We start from the raw sequence: 18906 nt of genomic DNA on the forward strand, positions 1-18906 counted from the left end.
CCAGATATTGTAAAGAAAGGGAGTAGATACCGGGAGAAGATGCAAGTTTCTGCTTTTGATAATGATCTAAAATCCTACTTGTGGCTGGGTGTGGTGGCTCACACCTGCAATCCCAGCATTTTGGAAGGCTGAGATGGGAGGATCGCTTGAGGCCAGGGGTTCAAGAACAGCCTGGGCAACAAAGGAAGACCCTGTCTCTCCCAAAATGAATGAATGAATAAAATCCTACTTGTGATGGATTTCCCAGCTGGGTTAGTATAAAAACCAAATTTCTCCATACAAAGTATTAATACTACATCCATCCTAAATAGGTTACCTGTCTCTCTCCTAATGAGATAAAGCTTAGCATTCATGGCTGGGGATAAACCGGCCAGCACGCTGTCACCCATGTCTTCTTTCACAGCTGCCCCAGCTTTGCAAAAACCACCAGGGAGCTGGCACTCTCTGCCCTCAGATGCTGGGTTACGGGAAAATGTGTGTCCTGTAAATAAGGCGGTTCATATAATGTACTTTGCTCATTAAGACAGGCTGGGGGAAAAAAAAAAAGACAGGCTGGCAATTTGCTATTTTTTTGGTTTTTTTTTTCTTTTTAAAAATCATTGAGAAAAAGCTAGAGCCATTTTAAAAGTCAACACTGGATCCTCATAAAAAGTAGATTATTAATGCCAAGGCACATTTTCCTCTGGGACCTCAGGTGCTGGTATTGCTTATTGGCATCTGGATAATCTCAGGCTTTTAGGTCTTACTTGAATCTTTTATTGGACAGCTATGGAAGTGAAAATAAAATGAAATAAAACATAAGCTACCCTTATTGCCTTAAACCCAAAGGAAAAAAAGAAAAATTGTAGCATTAATGAGCTTGCGCAGTAATAACTTGAATTCAGGGTCGAGAAAACAGCGATGCCACATGTGGAGGCGCAAGTGATGTCCCATGTGGAAGGACATTTGAGATTTGCTTTCAAACTGGCTGAAATTGTAAATGTCCAGGCCAAGTAGGTGGCTCGCTGGCTGAGGATTCTGAAATGCCAGGATACCCAAGTGGCTGGTAAAGCTGTCACAAGCCCCAGAAATGCTGAATACGACCGACACCAGAACTCCGGGCAGCCCTGGCTTTGCACTGCCAGCCAAAGCCCCACCCTGTGTTCCCCAGGCCCCCTTGCTCTGGGAGCCTTGAAAACCTGAATTCTCTAAACAAGCAGTTCAAAGAGGACGGAAGGCTGTAAGTCACTGTGCTGTTTCTGCTTTGGCAAACCAAACTGCAGGCCTTGAGAAGTGCCCGGCCCTGTTTCCTACCCAAGATAAGTTTCAAATTTGTTTTCCAACAAAGCTGCTGGTACTTAAGAGAAAGTGGAGAATCCGCTTTAATTCTTACTGCCATCCAGTAAAATGTTAAGGCTTACTGGTGGTAAGATTGGAAGATAGATAAGGCAGGAAAAAAAAACAGTGATAAAAGCTCCTGCCGGATCCCCTGTGAGCTGTCTGTCCCCTGTCCTGCCGGCCTTCCTGTGCATCTTTCAAGGTTCAGCTCAAATGTCAATCCTTGTGGAAGCCTTAACTGGTTGCTCTCCTGTAAATAAACTCCCCGTCATTTCAACCTCCCAAACATATTATCTGTTCACGGTATGAGCAGGGATTTGGGAACTAGACAGACCCAAGCTGGGCACTGTCTGCCACTGACTAGCTGTCTGACCTTTGATAAGTTACTCAGGCTCTCTGTGCCTTAGGTTCCCTCCTTGCAAATGAGGAATGCCAATAATTCCTACCTTAAAGAGATGTACCAATGAAAGCAGACAATTTCTCCAAGTGCTTAGCAGTGTGATCTAGCTGTCAGCAGCACTGGAGTCTGATTCATCTCCACAGCTAGGCACGAGAAAGCCAGCATAAGTACTTTTAGGTCCAAATCAACCTTAACTCCATCTGTACGATTGTATTCTTTGTGTAGACGAAGCTCTGTTTTGTTTTCCACCACAATGTATTGGCTACAGCTACAGCAGACGGGGAATCTTTGCTAGGAACTGAACTTATTCACACTTGGGTGTTATGCTGACCCCGTGCTAGCACTGCACTAAGTACTTTATATTGTCTCTTTGAGTCCTCATAGCTCTAAAGGGTACACACAGATGAGGAAACTGAGGCACATGGAGGATGAGGAATTTGGTATACAAATCCAGGCCTGTCCAATTCCAGAGCTCTTTTTCTTACTCATTAAATCTTATACCTCTCTGGCTGGGCACAGTGGCTGACACCTGTAATCTCAGCACTTTGGGAGGCTGAGGCAGGAGGATTGCTTGAGGCCAGGAATTTGGGACCAGCCTGGATAACACGGCAAGACCCCATCTCTAGAAAAAATAAAAAAAGTAGCCAGGCGTGGAGTTTGAGGCTGCACTGAGCTATGATTGTGCCATTGCACTCTAGCCCCGATGACAGAGCGAGATCTTGTCTCTTAAAAAACAAAAACAAAAAACGTATGCCTCTCTCAAAAGAGCAGAGAGGGAAAACATCTGATTGTACGGGAAGGATGCAACTGACACTCTCCCCAGCTTGCAGAGGAACAGCTTAGGATGTGGAGTAAACTGCCTATCCTGGAGTGTGTGTGAGAAGTCCTCTGTGTACATAATTAGGACAAAAATCTTCACATTGTTTGTAACAAAAAAATAAGGCTTTCTTAACAAGGTTTTTTGGTTGGTGGATATAGAGATGACTGTTGCCAGAATTCAACATGCAACCGAACATCTACTTCCACATTATCACCCGCCCCAGTGCAGTCAGTCCGCTTTGGCTCCCACCTCTGAACAAGGCAAATGTCTCGTGTGGCTGGACTGGACGGTGAGCATGGGGTTCCTAAGCCAACAGGGATTTCCTGGAGAGCATCAGAGGATTCTGAATCTTGCAGAGGCCAGCCCCAAGCAAACTAATCCATCCTGTTTTATCCCCCTTGCCCTCGTCCTCAGAGATGAGATCTGCGAGTACAGAAAGGGGAAGGCGCTAGAGATGGAGAAGTGTGGAAGGAAACACTTGCATTCGGACTGGAGTTCTTCCCCTCAGCCTCTTGTTCTCTTCGAACTCCGCAGGCACCCCTGCTCTGGGGGCAGTTGAATAGACTGAATAGAAAGGGGTAGCTTGGTGGGCTTGGGAAGATTCTTACATGAACTCACAGAAAGTGCAGTGAACAAGACCAGGGATCAATGTGATATGGGAAAGCACAAACCAAGCTCTGAGGTGGTTCAGAGACACTGAGTCAGAAACCGCATTCTAATGGACACTCCCCACTTAGTGTGTCTACTCGGGCGTTTTTCTGAACCTCCCTGGTCTGTATGAACATCCGTTTAGCTGTTCATGCCAACAACTTAGGAGACATCCCGTTCTTCTCTTTCCCTCACTCCCACAGGCGATCTGTCAGAGGGTCCTGCAGATCAGCCCCGTCCAGCCACACCCCCACCCCACAGCCTGTGTTCCATTTCTGTCTACACCACCCCCAACTCCTCCAACACACAGGTACCTCCTGGCCGCCCCTTTGCATCCGGCACACTGGGTAGGGAGTTCCACAGCCCTGGGCACCAAACCTGGATAAGAAGGGGTTGGCACAGCCCCTTGAGTCTGTGCACTGCTCACCTTGGCAGAGGCTCGGCCGGAGGAGGCCAGTCAGGACCTCCTAAAGCAGGAGTCCTTGCTGCCAGGGCAAGGGCAGGGCTGCCCTGGATTCCATGTGCAAGACTCCTCCTGAATGAGGACACCCACCTCTCCCATGTCCACCGCTACCCTTCCATTCCAAGTCCCTGACATCTGGTCCGTGCTCTCACTGCACCCGTCGCCCCTGGCAATCTACTGTCCTCCCAGCACCCAGAATGACCTTGTGAAAATATAAAGCAGATCATCTCACCACCTTGCTTCAAACCTCCCCTTCACGCTTAGGACAAAATCCCAACTCCCTGACCTGCTAGGCTCCTTCTGGGGTGGCCAGGTGCAGGCAGGAGGGCACACACTTTCAGTGACCACCCTTGGCATTGACAGCTTGGGCTTTGGCCCCAGACAGCTGGGCTGAAATTCTGTTTAGCTACTTTTTTTGTGTATAAACTTGAGCAAGTTACTTAATCGTCTCTAAGCCTTAATTTCCTCATCTATAAGCAGGAGATGGTATTATAAGTACCTCCTTCATAGAGTTGTCAGGATTCCCTAGGATGGTTTGCAAAAAGCACTCAGTCACATTCCACATTAGCTGATAAAAAGAATCATAATAGAAACATTAACTAATCTAAACACCAGGGTCTAATCTTCAACTACGAACTTTTCATGTACTTACTTAGCTGTAAAGCCAGGCTGTCTACAAACTAAATCTGTCACAAGTTTCCCTGTAGAAGACAAGCTAACCATTAAGCTAATGGAATAATAAAACTATGAAATTAACAGCTAGAAAATATCCAGAATACCATAATAAGATTGTCTAAAGGATCACAGTTCCAAGAGACATTTAGAAAGTTTGTATTTTATGAGGTTGTCCATCTGCTGCTGTCTGCCCTCCTTCTGAATTTAGATTGAGAAAGAATAGGGAAAAAAATCAAGCATGGAAGAATTTCCTGATCACCTGAAGGCCTATCCTTTATTCAGAGTATGGCTCATACCTACAATATCCCTGACCTGCAATTGTCCGGCCCCTCTAGAGTTGGGCACCTATATCGCTCAGGGAAACCATTATATTTTCAGGTAACTTCCCTTTTTATAAAGAATATTCTATAAAACCAAAATTAATCTTCCTTTAACGAATACCCAGTGGTAAACCACAGACAAAGCAACTTTAAATAGTTGCAGACAGTTGTCCTGTTCCCTGCTAAGCAGGTGCTCTGACGGGTTAAAGCTCCCAGGCCCTCAACCATTGTACATGGTTTCTAGGGCTCATCACTCTGATCCTATTTTTCTGAGCATGCTGGTCTGTGAAAGTCTCTCTTGAAAGGGGCTTTCCAGAATAAACATTATCTTCCAGGGTTGGTCTTGGCATACTGAATGGAGTCAGATGTTACTTCCTTTATTTTGGATGTCAGATTCTTATGAACACACTCAAAGATCACATTTACTTCCCTGGAAGACACATTTAACTGCTTCCAATCAACTAAAACCGTCATGCTTCATGCACGCTGCCTTCGGGCCATGTTCTCCCATCAACATTTGTCTGTTTGGTCTTACCCATTTATGAGCAGGATTTTACATATATGCCCTATCTATTTCATTTGGTTGGCATCTTGTTACTATTGCAGCCTCTCTAGATCATTTTGTATTATGATTCTATCACCCACTCATTAGCGTATAAGGTTTCATGTCACACAAGCTTTGGATTATCAGGTCATCCACATCATCCTGCTGTCACTGAAAAAGCTGTTGAAGAGTCCTGCCATACACCATCTGGACCAGCCTTCAGGTTCACGGGGGCTCATCAACTAACCACTCTCTGTACTTGGTTGTTTGACTAAAGCAGCTCATGCCCTTGTGAATTCCTTCCCTTTGAATGTGGAAGCTATGACTTGCTTCTAACCCATAGACTCTGGCAAAAGGTGATGGGGTGTCCCTCTCTCGATTAGGCTGCAATACTTATGGCTCCATCTTAGCAGACTGGGAAAGACTGAGAAAGACTCCTTCGCTGGCTCTGAAGAAGCTGCAATATTGTGGGATGGCTACATGGCAAGGGCCTGTGTGTGGCTTCTATGAGCTGAGGGTGGTACCCAGCTAATAGCCAGAAGGAGACCAGGAACCTCAATCTCGGTCTTAAGAAGATGAATTCTGCCAAGAACCTGACTGTGGAAACGAATTTTTCCCCACTCGCGCTTCTGATGAAACTGCAGCCCCTCGATGAGTCTGCAGCCTGTAAGACCCTGGTAAGACGCTGCACCTAAACTCCTGACCCACAGAAACTATGAGGTAATAAACGGGTGTTGTGTTAAGCTACTGGGTTTGTGGTAATTTGTTATGCAACATAGAAAACTAATATAAATAATAAATTCCCCAGCACCTACTTCGACTTCTTGTTCTTAAAGGTATTGCTGACAAATGCCTTGGTGAAACCCAGACATGCTGTTGCTCATTCTCCTAGTTTAACCAATTTAAAACTCTTAACATAAGGAAATAAGATTAGGTTCACCTGCCTTCTTAGTGAACTCATTCTGATGACTGCAGATTTCCTGAAAGCTCACAAATGACCCTTCTAATAATCTCTTCTCAAATCTTTCTTGGGCTTGAAGACCAATTTCCCATCTTATTTAGTGTGGGAAAATCCACTTTAGCGTCCTATTTGAAAATCAGCACTGCATTTGCTTGTAGCCCGTCTTGTGATGCCCTAAAATTCCCTTTATTTTAAGCTACCTAAGGACAAGGACCAGCTGGTCGTCATTATATACCCCAGAGTGTGAGCACAGCATCTTCCACACAGTACTTTCAACTTAAAACCTGTGAAAATAGTTGAAGACTGAAAAATGGCTGTAAATATGTGATTGCTGCAAATCCTGAAAAGGAGATGTAAGGCTGGGCACGGTGGCTCAGGCCTGTAATCCCAGCACTTCAGGAGGCCAAGGTGGGATTACTTGAGGCCATGAGTTCAAGATAAGCAAGGGCAACATAGCAAGACCCTATCCCTACAAAAAATAGAAAAGTTCGTTGGGCATGAGCCTCTACTCCCAGCTACTCTGGAGGCTGAGGTGGGAGGACTGCCAGAGCCCAGGAGTTTGAGGTTACAGTGAGCTATGATCATGCCACTGTACTCTAGCCTGGTGACAGCATGTGACCCTGGCTCTAAAAAAAAAAAAAAAAAAAAAAGACAATCAGAGTCAAGGACTTTCAATTTATACGGATGACCTGGATGATAGTAAAACTCAGATTTTATGTGCAAGTCACATTGTTTCCCTCCTCTGTGGTCCTCCAGTTACTATGATGGCCATCCACCCATCTGCTCATGACATTTGGAAATAGGACGCCCTTAATGGTAGCTTTATGACCTAAAAGAATTAATCTTGCTTTCAGAGGAGTCCAATTTATATTGGCATTGAAATAGCTCAGGTATTGAAAAAATCCAAATGAACCAATCTTTCGTTCAACAAATAGGTGGAACACCTTTGAACACTTGCCACAAATTCTTAGTTACACCTCTGTTCAGATGAGTAACTTAATTTCCCATCCCTTGAGTGTGGGGGCTGGACTTAGTGACTTTTTCTAAAGAACAGAATATGATGGAAGTGATGGTGCCAGGCTAGGTTATAAAAGGCATCATAGCTTCCTTCGTGCTCTTTCTCAGATCACTTGCTCTGCAGGCAGCCAGCTGCCATGTTGTGAGGATACTCAAGCAATTTCACATGGTGAAGAACTGAGGCCTCCTGCGAAGAGCCACGTGAATAAGCCACATTGGAAGTATACCCTCCAGCCCTAGTCAAGCCTTCAGATCAGTGCAGCCCTGGCTAGTAACTGGACTATGAACTCATGAGAAATACTGAGTCAGGACCATTTGGCTAAGCCACTGCTGAATTCCTGATTCACAGAAACCAAGAGATAATAAATATTTAATGTTTAAATTGCCAAGTTTTAGCATAATTTGTTACGCAGCAATAGATAACTAATACAAACACAAATTCAGAATTTTGACTTACCTTGTAGTATTGTAAAATTCTTGATGAGCTGACCATGCTTGGAGTCCACGAGCTTCATTTCTTCCATAATCACCGATAAGTTGGCCACTTCAGTGTCTAACCTGGACCTCATCATATCTTGCTGCATTCTGAGAGAAACAGAATCCAAACGGATGTTGGCCAGTGTGTTATTCAAGGAGGTCAGATCATCCGTGTGCTTGGTTAGGGTATCCGTGCAAGTGGTCCTGACTTCATTCAGATTGCTGGTCAGCGTCCGCAGATGGTGGGCTGTGTAACTGATGTTGCTAATGATGTTCACGATATCCGTCTCAAAGAGCTGGAAGCGCTCCTCCAGTTGGCTGAACTTGATGGCCGTTCTATTCTCTGCATCCTTGTGTGAGTCCTGAAGGTCTTTCAGGTTCTGCTCGTTGGCCTGAGAAATAGTGGTGATGTTGTCCATCTGCCCTGTGAATGAGCTGAGCTGGCTGTTCATATCCTCCAGGGTGTCGTTGTTGGCTTTGGCCAAGGCAGAGTTGTTGGCAGCCAGCGTCTGCAAGCTCTGTACTTTCTCCTTCAGCCAATCGGTGTCCTTCTTGGCTTGAAGGAAAACCTGCTGCAGATTTTGGAAGTCGTTCTTGATTCGCTGGATAGCCTGACTTGTGTCATCCACAGACCGTTGCAGATTAGTGATAAGGTTCCTCTGCTGCACCTGGGTCAGGTTCAGGTTGTTGAGGTTCATAATGACCACATTATGGGAATACATTTGATTCTGCAGATTGCCCTGGAGCACGCTGGTATCTTGCTGCAGATTTGTGACGTAGCCATTATACGCCTGGAGGGTTTTGTTTACAGTAGTGATGAGGAAAGAGTTATTCTCCAAAGTTTCTTTCAGTTGACTCTGCCTGTCCACCAGTGCGTCCCCACCCGCCTGTAACTTCTCCAGCGTATCTTTGTTCTTGCTGGTTTTCTCTGTAATCTCACGAAGCTGCTGACGGAGGTCCAGAATGTCTGATCTGAAGGTGGAAAGTTCTGAATTGGTGCTTATAGCTTTCTTTCCAGTTTGGTCCCCTGGAATAAGAAATGTGTGTTACTTAGGTTGGTGGTATGGAGAAGCCTTCAGGGCAAGGTCAAAGATCCCAAAGACCATGCATTGTACTACAGATACAAGATTTGTGGTATTTGCAGATGGCTGTGCGTTGGCAAAGTAGATATGTATCTATTAAAACTCACTGGTTCCTGGGAAATCAGAAAGGGTGCTCAGTACTAGGACCAACAAACTTGGGTGAACACTTTTCTCAAAGATGGGGGGGAATGGACCGAATTCTAGGGCACTGGGCATGGTATCAAGAAGAAAACCTTTTAAATTTACCAAAATTCTTTTTTTAAAAATGAAAACAAAAATCAAGGAAGAGTAAATTCATTTCTACAATTGTTTCATGTAGTTTAAAGTATTTCAAATAGGAATTTATTTGTGACTTTTTTTCAGTCAGGATTGATCTTCAGATTTTATTTGGCCCATAATAGTTTTTTGGGTGGGATCTAACTCCAAAAATTAGTCCTTAACTTTGACGTGTAAAAGTCTGAATTAAATCGTGAGGGAAGGCTCAACACACAACAGAAAAACTGAATGTCCTTCTGGGTGAGTGGGAGTTTACAGCAACATCATTCTGAAAGGCTGTTGTCATTTACCCAAAGTAGAGTCAGGGGGTTCCACTTAAGGGTTCACTGTTACCACAGATTACCTAATTTTTTCAGGTCACTTTCCACTGCTGTGAGCTTGTCATCATAGGTTTGGCGAGATGTCTCCATGCCACCTGTGACATTGTCCATTTTCTCTACAACTAAGATTCAGAAAGTGATGCATTAGTACACATACCTGCTCATATTTTATTTTTTAGTTTCAAAACAAGAGATCATTTCATTACAGAATAAAGGAAACAGATTGAACAAAATGTATAATTGAAATCAAATATGGAAAAAAGGCCATTCTTTTAGAAAAACAAATAACTTACTTGTTACAAAATCCAATGGCATAATTTACTTGGTGGAGAATTGTATGTTTTTAACTGTTCTTATGATTCTGTAATGCCTTGGATGTTTCAAAAATGGTTCAAAACAAATTTTAAAAATTTTCTGCATTTAGAAGTCCTCAACCTGCATTATTTCCTATATTAATTTCCATGAATGAAGGCATAGCACACTTTGATCACGTATAAAACCTTGGCTCTCACCATCCTCCCTACCATTCCTGGCAGGTGGGACTCAATCACCTAGACGGGGAGCCCACTGGCAAAGCACACCTAGCTCAAGTCTGCACACAAAGTCATCATAGAAGGGACGCCAAGGGATGCCAGGAGCATCTGCCACTTTCTGTCATGAGTTCCACCAGGGGGCCCTGAAAATCTGCTATTTGGTAGTGACAACTGAATCTGTACCTTATCAATTCTCAAGTAGATGCCTAAGTGGTGTTTCCAAACAACGATTTACCAAGAAGGTTTTTTTTTTTTTTTTTTTTTAAAGCATTTTCTGGATTGTACACGATGGGGAAAGTTAGTGATGCAGTGCTCCATAAAAGCTTCATTCTCATCCATCCTGAGAAGGCAGTAAATGTCTACGGTTAAGAATTCAAATGTATATTTCTAAAATGTCTAACAAGAGGCTATTTCTCCAGAAGTGACTCCTGTGAGATCCAACTTCTAGCAGCCTGGGATCAAATCTGATTGTCCTTCTTGGTATTGATAAGCTTTACAAAAAAAAAAAAAAAAAGACTTTTTAAAAAGTGTGAATAATGCTTTGTATATTAATTGTGAGTCAATGGATCCAATTTATTTTATTTGTCAAGTGTTGTACCCACGCATGATTGTGTGAGAAGATTCTCCTGGCTCCTATCAGGAAGAAGAAGTAAGTTCCCATGTGTTTGTGTGACCCAAGATGAACCGGCTCTATGGATCTTGGAACTGTCCCTAGAGAAGCTATGTTCTCTCCCAAGCATCTACATCCTGACCGTCATTGAATGTGTGCACTGCACCAAATGTTCTCCCATTTGAGCCTTCCCACGTGCTCTTCTCTGCACCTAGAATCTTCTTCACTGGCCTCTTCACCAAGGTAAGTCCCACTTGCTCTTCAAGACTCTGCTCGTCACTGGGCGGGCGGTCACTGGGACACTCTGCTGAGGTGCATCTTGCAGAATTCTCTTGGCAAGTAGTCCTTTCCCTGCTATGGGACTCACTGAACTGTGTTGTTATAGCTTACTTACTTTGAGACCATTTAGGGCAAGAAAATTTGTATTCAGTTTTATCTCCAGCTCTTAGCTCAGTGTGCAGCACTTAGTAGGTGTCCAAAGAATATTCATTTATTATGGCATTTATTCCAGTAAGTGACAATCTGCGTGCTGGCTGCCAAGGCCTGTGAAACATCAGTTCAGCTGGTCATGCAAACGTACATACTAACCAACCAACACAGGGAGGCCTCAGCATTGGCAATGAGAATGACATTGAATAATTATTATTTTTAAAATTATTAATTTAAAGACACAAAGGTATAGTTACAATAATCTGTACCCTTAGGGTTGTGTGACAGACATGCATACTCCTAAATCCCTGGAAACCCTGAAGAATAAAATATTTTGTATATGTTTTTAGCAAAGCTAAAATTTTTAAAACCTAAAATACAGAATGTTTACAAGTTTAGGTTCAGTTTTGATTCTGAAATCAAAACATATGCCTCAGTCTGTCCTCAAACCACACACAGGATCTTAAGTCCTGCCCTTCTTTCCTGGAAGCCAAAGAAACCTCTAAATATGCTGACACTCAGTCATTTTCTACCCTCTCTAAGTTTTCATCCATTTTCGTTTTAAAAAATACAGAACTGCCATGGACAGATAATTCAGGTTTGCATAGAACAAATACAAAAGGAATACATACATTCATTAAAAAAAAGACCCAAAAGACCTGTTAACTGTGTCTTCTGTGCAGCAAAGAAACTAACTACCCTGCCCACAAGTGCTCATGAACTAGTTAACACGTGCCGGAGTGTGTGTGTGTCTGTTTAAAATTAGGACCTGGATACAAAGCTGCAAACTTTCAGGTTGCAATGCTGGAACTTGCACAACAATACCAGACGGGTGGAGATCTAGACTAACACTTGCTGTGACAGCACACTGCATTTTCACTGGTTTTTATTTTGTTTTGTTTTTCTTCCTTCTCCCTCCTTTGTTCTTAATTTATTAGCACAAATGCTCAATTGGGAACACAGTGGCAGAGCCATCCTGTCTCACCCTGGAACTCCCAGTCTATCAACTGGGACTTGGGTTTGCAGATCATTCCCGTCCGAGGACAATGAACAGGAGACAGCGGAGTTACCAGCAGTCTGGTTCCTCATGGGCTCCCCTTCACTGGAAATTGTTTCTTGACATAGAATTTTTCTTCAGAATACCAGCATTTTGCCCTCTTCAAGTGCCCAAAGTATACTTCTCTAGGCTATTCTGACAATGACACTTTTCCTATAAAAGCTCTTAGCTGTTATCCCTTGGCCTGGGCTACTAACCTCCTCTTCCCTTGTCTCGATTCCACTCGTCCTTTAAGGTCCACTCCATGGCTCAGCGCCCCATTGTACTCAGCCTCGGCTATGATTCCACCCCTTCGCACAGCAGCTCAACCTTTCTTTGACTGATAATAATAGCCTCGATTTATTGAGTACCTGCTCTTTGCCAGATATATTGCACCATCACTGCAGTTAATCCTCACAACTGCAATTTTACACATGAAGAAATGGGGTTTCCACATCCATAAAAGAGATCTTCAGTGACTAAGTGGGAGGATACCAGGCTGGAAAATCTAACCCCAAAATCCATGCTCTTTCTATGACTTCACATTGCCTCTCATTTAGTACTTTTTTCCCCCTAAATCTGGTTTCCTCCAATAATCTCTTGAAAGGAAAGGTTATGTCTCTTTATATTCTCTGTAACGTCATCACCAGATGTTTGCCACTTAGGCGGCATCGTGCTAGACACTGAGGCTATGAGAGACTCAGGCCGTGGTCTCAGCCCTGAGGACAAGGACCAGGAACAGAGCACAGAGCTGCTACCTGGTGCTCACAGGTGTGTGTAGCAGACTGATCACAAGTACTGTGGGATAAACATACCCTCTCACTGGTCCCTGGGACTTCCCGGTAACATCAGTTACACACTTCTGGAATTTAGTAAAGGCATGTCTACCTTGAACAATATTTTAGGTTTTCTTGCAGAAATACAGAAAATCTGGTTGTAGGGTGTTACCCTGGATCCTAAAGGGCTCTACACCGTGATGCGATGTGTACTTTGAAAGCCTATTTGTACAGTTGCGACTGGTACCTTGGCAGAGGGTAGCAGCAAAGTAGCTATTGTATGGCTAGAAATGAAGAGTTAAGGGAGATACTTACTCAGAAAGATTCAGATTTCTGTCTTTTTACCTTATCCTAATTCCCTGACGAAGGCTGCCTGCTGGGCAGGGCAATGGAGTAGGATTTTTCTGCTCAGGGAATATTCTGGAGGAAACATGACCCATTGAACTTAAGCCATGGCTCCTGCTATGGAAGCTCCATCACTAATGATAAAAGCCCAGGGCAGAGGATGTCCCAAGCTGTAACCGTCCCAGAACATGTTTTCTACAAAGTGGCTGATGTGCCTCATGGCCACCGCCACCGTACAGACCCTGTCTGGGCGACTAAGTGATTCTCTGACTTGTTCAGCAAATTCTCTAGAAGGTACTTTGTTATCTTCTAACTTGTAGCTGTATAAGTGACATAAAGGGAGAAGAACAGTTTTGAGGAAAACGATATAAATAAAGGAGTTTCTGTTCATTTCCTTTCAACTTCTCCTTCAGAGAAACATCTTATTGTGCTTCTATCACTAAGTATTCTCTTCTTTCTTTCTTTTCTTAATGGAGAGAGTTTCTCTAGACTTCAAAGGGAGATGTGTGAGGGAGAACAGTCTTATCTTCCTGCCTCTTACAAGGTTGGGTCACTAGAACCTTATCAGCAAGAGAGAGGAGTCACGGTATAAGAAAGAGAAAGCACATCTGGAAAACATCAACATTTTAGTTCATTAACACCGTGTATGGAAACCAAAAGTGCATGTTGTATTATCTTCTCTCTGTCAGCAGAGGGCTGCGGGAGGGGGGCGCTGCAGGAGAGGAAAGAGGGACATCATCTTGCCTCCTTGTACTGGCTCCCGCTTCTCTTCTCCCTTTGTCCTGGGGAGACTGTGCCCGCAGGGCAGGCCAAGCCACCCTCTAACATTTTAGGTTTTAGGGGCAGCAATCCCCTACGTGCAGGTGACTTACAGGTCCAGGGGCATTTACAGTTCGTCTTAGTAGAAGTCATCCCTAATCTACAATCCATGCTCCATCCATCCTCCCATTAATTCATTCAGCAAACTTTCCTGGGCACTTGTTAAATGCCATGCGGCTAGGTGCTAGTGGGAGATATAATAAATAAAAAAGTCTTTTGTCTTCATGGAAATGTATGGTTTGGGTGGTGAGGCGGACAAGCCACCAGCCCTCACGATGCAGCATGACAGCTCGGAGTCAATAAAGGCTGCTGAGAGAGTAAACAGGTGGGGCCTTCGCTCGGCCTTCAGGGCCTTCCTGCAGGACATATGTGCAAGCGGGACACGAAGGGCAAGGCAGTGGCAGAGGACAGGTGTCTAGGCAAATGGACCAGCACACCCAAAACATGTCAGAGCTGCGAAGGACTTTCAAAAGTGGGTAAAAATGGAAGAAATATTTGAACCTTAAACAAACAAACAAAAAAGGCCCTCTTCTTTGGATCTTTCTATATAATTCTGAAGGCATAATGGTCCTGGATCTTATTTCCTAGTGCTGTGGTTCCCAACCCCCGGTACTGGTCCGTGGCCTGCCAGGAACCGGGCCACACAGCCAGAGGCCAGTGGGGGGTGGTGTGGGTGGGGGGGAGCAAGCAAAGTCTCATTTGCACCCAGAGCTGCTCCCCATCACTCCCATCACTGCCTGAGCCCTCCCCGCCCCCCGTCAGATCAGCAGTGGCATCAGACCCTCATAGGAGCACGAACTCCTTTGCAAACTGGGCATGGGAGGGATCCAGGTTGCGTGCTCCCCATGAAAATCCCATGCCTGACGATCTCAGGTGGAACCGAGGCGGTGACACCCCCACCTCCCCACCCTCCCACTCCCATCTGTGGAAAAACTGTTTTCCATGAAACCGGTCTCTAGTGTCAAAAAGGTTGGGGACCACTGTCCTAGCAGAAGTAAAAATTACAAAATGTTATATATTCGCCAAACCATTCTCATCTCTCTTTTAGTAGTAAATGTTATCACATAGTATAGGCCTTAAAGGTACTTATTAAATGGCTGTTTGATTTCAAGCTTCTCCTTTATCTTGGCTCACCAGGAAAAGTCATGGAGAAGTGAGTAATGACCTAAATAATCTACAAAAGGAAGAGAGTCTGAATTACCTGGGACATAGAAAACTGTCCTTTTCCTCCACTGGGTTCCCTCCACCTCTCTGCCCAGCCTTAATCATGATTTAATAACCTTTCTTAATCACGTACTGTTTGCTGCTTCATCTGAAGATGTAAGGCACTGCAGGTTACGTTAACTCACCACAAACAAAGAAAATGACCTGGTAATTTTCCAGATTTCCATTGCCCCAATTCATCAGTCAACACACTCTGTGATTCACATCGTTTACCACATATATGGCCTTAGAGATGCGGGTAAAAGGCCGTGACTATTCTGAGGATTTTTAGCATGTTTTGCCATTGTAGTGGCTAGAGCTATATAAATGCAATTAAGAAGCAAGGAACAGAGAAATATAGCTACTATCTACCGGGACCAACTATAGGGCAGGTAGTTCATTATGTCATCTTTGCTTATCCTAATCACCTTGAAAAGTGGCATTATTATTGCCACTTTACACATAAGAAATCAGAAAATCTAAGAGGTCACGAAGCCACACAGAAGCCACAGCATGATGCTTGGCATGCTAGCAAGCACTTACTAAGCATGCACAGTTGTATTAAAAATGGTAGGATCAGGAATTGAGCTTGGACTGTCTGGCTCCAAAGCCTACTGGGAATTCACTTTGAATCTCTCTCATCCTAGGTCAGGCCTGTGAGCCACGGAACAGAGAAGGGAATGTGTGGAGAATTCTCCACTTGCGAACCTGTCAATTCTGAGGACAGGCAGCTGAGGGAAGACCGTGACGATCCGCAGACTCCACGCTTGCCTCTGTGCGGAAACCAGATGGACGTGTCTGCCCCCTGTGTCTCTGACAGCAGGGCTTCCCAGACTGTTTCTGTAAAAGGGTTTATGTAGTTTGGGATTCTGAGTCATGACACCTTCTACCTGTGGTCTCTGAAAGGGGTGTTGGGGGCGGGGGAACCTCCTTTGTCTGCATGTCTGGAGGAATCAGGTGACAACCCTGCCCCTGCCATGAACCAGACACTTTGAGGAATTAGATGGCCAATCCCTGGGTGAAGTCAGTCTTGTGTTTTGTTGATCCTCCATCATTACGGTTTTCCTGTGTGCTCACTCCAGGGTTTCCATGAAGCCTCATAGAAATAAGATGAAAAAAATAAAAATAAAGGAAGAGGGAGTAGTAGCTTAGAAATAGGTAGGAAAAAGCAGCAAAGAGGAAAAGATCTTTATAACTCTTGGAGGACCATTATTATTGTTGAAATGGATCAAAAGCAGTAACTATTTCTCTCCTTTCATATCCCATAGTTATAAGAAGCTCAAGACAGAGATGGAGTTTATCACGTTGCTAAATTTTGCCTATGAGTTGTATGAGTGAAGTATTTCAGACTTGTAAAGGTGAATTTTTTCATGCTTAACTTAATGGAGGAACACTTACTATTTGGAAGAAAAAAGGAAAGCGTACTTACCTTTATATCCCAAAATGGCTACTGTGATCGTTAGCAAGGCACACAAAATATACAATAATATGATAGAAAACTTCAGCGCCCAGTTATTTTTACATTTGGTACATTGTGTTCCTTCCTGAATACCTGTAAGAAAAGTCAGATTTTAGTAATAGGAAACAAAAACACCATTTCAAAAAGTATCTTTTTGCATTTTTGGTTCAAATACTGTGACTAAGAATAATTTGTACGTATTCCTTAATATACTATAAGAAGCATTTTAAAATTAAATATACCACTTTAGCAACATGAGCACTTTAAGCATTATCATGTTATTTTAGTTGGATTTAATAAGACTTAAAAATAGCACATAACTTTGTCTCATGAAATACAGTCATGTGTCCATTAACAATGCGGTGATACGTTCTGAGAAATGCATCCTTAGGGGATTTTGTTGTTGTGTGAGCATTATAGAGTGCACTTATACAAACCTAGATGGTATAGCCTACTACACACCTAGGCTTATGGTATAGCCTCTTGCTCTCAGGCTACAAACCTGTACAACATGTTACTGTATTGAATGTGCCAGGCAACTGTAACACAATGGTAAGTATTAGTACATCTAAACATAGAAAATGTTCAGTAAAAAAATGTTCAGTAAAAAAAACCACATGACTGTAGTTTCAAATCAAATTCCATTATAACTGCAATTATTATTTCAATAAAAAATCTTTGTATGACAAAAGATTTAGAACACTAAAATTTACTTGTTTCAGACATTATTGGACCTATGGAAATTCAAAGACAACCCCCAAAAATATGATTTGTCCCTTGATGTTTGTTTCAGTGGTGTGTTAGAGCTGGTTTCTACTGGCTTGTGAGAGCCAACCGTTAAATTTGTAAGAATTTTGGGAGCTGGTTGTTAAACTACTGGTAGCCTGAAGTCAGCCCTGGAGGGAGTATTTACACCATGGAAACTGGCAAACACTACAAGTTAGGACAACCGCCTCCCAGACAACTGGTTTACCAGCATGTCACTGGCTGCAATGTACTATATGAACTACAGCAGAAAATACAGGTAATTTATGATTAAGTGCTCAATATATAACCATTTTTGTACATTACATGTATACAAAAAAAAAAGACACTGACCCTTATGTATCACAGTGATTTGAATAATGACTATGAAACAAACAGAAACACCAGACATTTTTGATTAAGAGGAGGTAAATTTTTACTGCTTACAGTTCAACTTTCCGAAAAACATTCAAATCAGCATCATTGCTGCAAATGACTCCAAAAAATAACCCATAAAAGGGGAATTTCCACCTGATTGATTAGAAACACAGAAGACAAAGACCGTGGACATTTTGATGTGAAAATCACATTGCAGGGAGTATCGGGAGACTCCTTGTTTTCCTGCGCTGTTTTCCTATCTGTGTCTTGCTAATAGCGTCTCCCAGGAGCAACAGCACATAAAGGACTGATCTCCCATAATTGTGCTCAATAACTTTTGATGGGTAAGTCATGAGGATTAAGCCACAGTCGAAGTTTCTCTCCTCTGGTTTGTAATTTTACGCATAGTGCCCTTCCTCAGTGAAAAGAGTTCTTCAGCTGTGTTTAATGCAAAATGATGAGAGAAACAGCATATAACAATGACTCGAATTTAGCTTTCAGGGCTCAGCCAATCCCTTTGGCTAAAGACACACGGGGAGGGGGTCTGCTGTGTCTGTTTCATGACTTAGAGCAGCACTTTGCAAACTTTGGGGTGCATCAGAATCACTCCAAGAGCTTGTTAAAACACAGCTTTCTGAACTCAGGAGGTCTGAGAAGGGGCCTGAGAAGGTGCATTTCTCACAAGCTCCCAGGGGATGCTGAAGCGGCTGGTCGAGGGACCACACTTGAGAACGGTGCTTCTCAAACTCTAACGTGCTTACCAATCACATTGTTGAAGGACAGGTTCTGGGTCAGCAGGACGGAGGGAGGAACTACGATTCTGCGTTTCTAACAAGGTCTGCGTGACACCTGGTCTGAGGACCATACTTCGAGGAGCTAGGGTTTAGTTTAGAAGATGGTCATGACGGATCAACCTTGGGTTAACTGATGCTTTGAAGGTAAAGCAATAAAATCTCAATGATCACACAGAGTAAATCAGCTTCTTTGTGTTACAATTTTCTCATTTTTTTTAACTCTTTCCTTTCTGTCCTACTTCTTTAACAGCCACCTGTATGTCTCAGCACCACCTCTTATGTCCCAAGTTGACCTCAGTACTAGCCCTGCCAAACCAGATCTCCAACTCCCACCAAACTTTCCTATTCCACCCAATTTAAATACTACTACCACCCCAATCCCACAGATGGTTAAACTCAAAAGACACCATGAATTCTTCCCTTGTACTTATTCTCCAATTCAATCAGTCACCGTGCCCTG

At 43.4% G+C, this 18906-nt stretch overlaps 1 protein-coding gene across 1 annotated transcript in view; it reads right to left on the reverse strand.

Moving 5' to 3' along the window:
• The window catches only part of COLEC12 (collectin subfamily member 12), a 33782-nt gene extending 17234 nt beyond the window's left edge, over window positions 1-16548 (reverse strand). The window contains exons 1-3 of the mRNA XM_069468200.1: window positions 16501-16548; window positions 9344-9442; window positions 7623-8669 (exon numbers count right to left, since the gene is read on the reverse strand). Coding sequence (XP_069324301.1) covers window positions 7623-8669; window positions 9344-9431 — 1135 coding nt within the window. The 5' untranslated portion in view covers window positions 9432-9442; window positions 16501-16548. The remainder of the gene's footprint in view (window positions 1-7622; window positions 8670-9343; window positions 9443-16500) is intronic.
• Between the last annotated feature and the right edge of the window lie 2358 nt (window positions 16549-18906).

Source organism: Eulemur rufifrons, chromosome 5 (genome assembly GCF_041146395.1).
Source record: "Eulemur rufifrons isolate Redbay chromosome 5, OSU_ERuf_1, whole genome shotgun sequence".
Classification (NCBI taxonomy): Eukaryota; Metazoa; Chordata; class Mammalia; order Primates; family Lemuridae; genus Eulemur; species Eulemur rufifrons.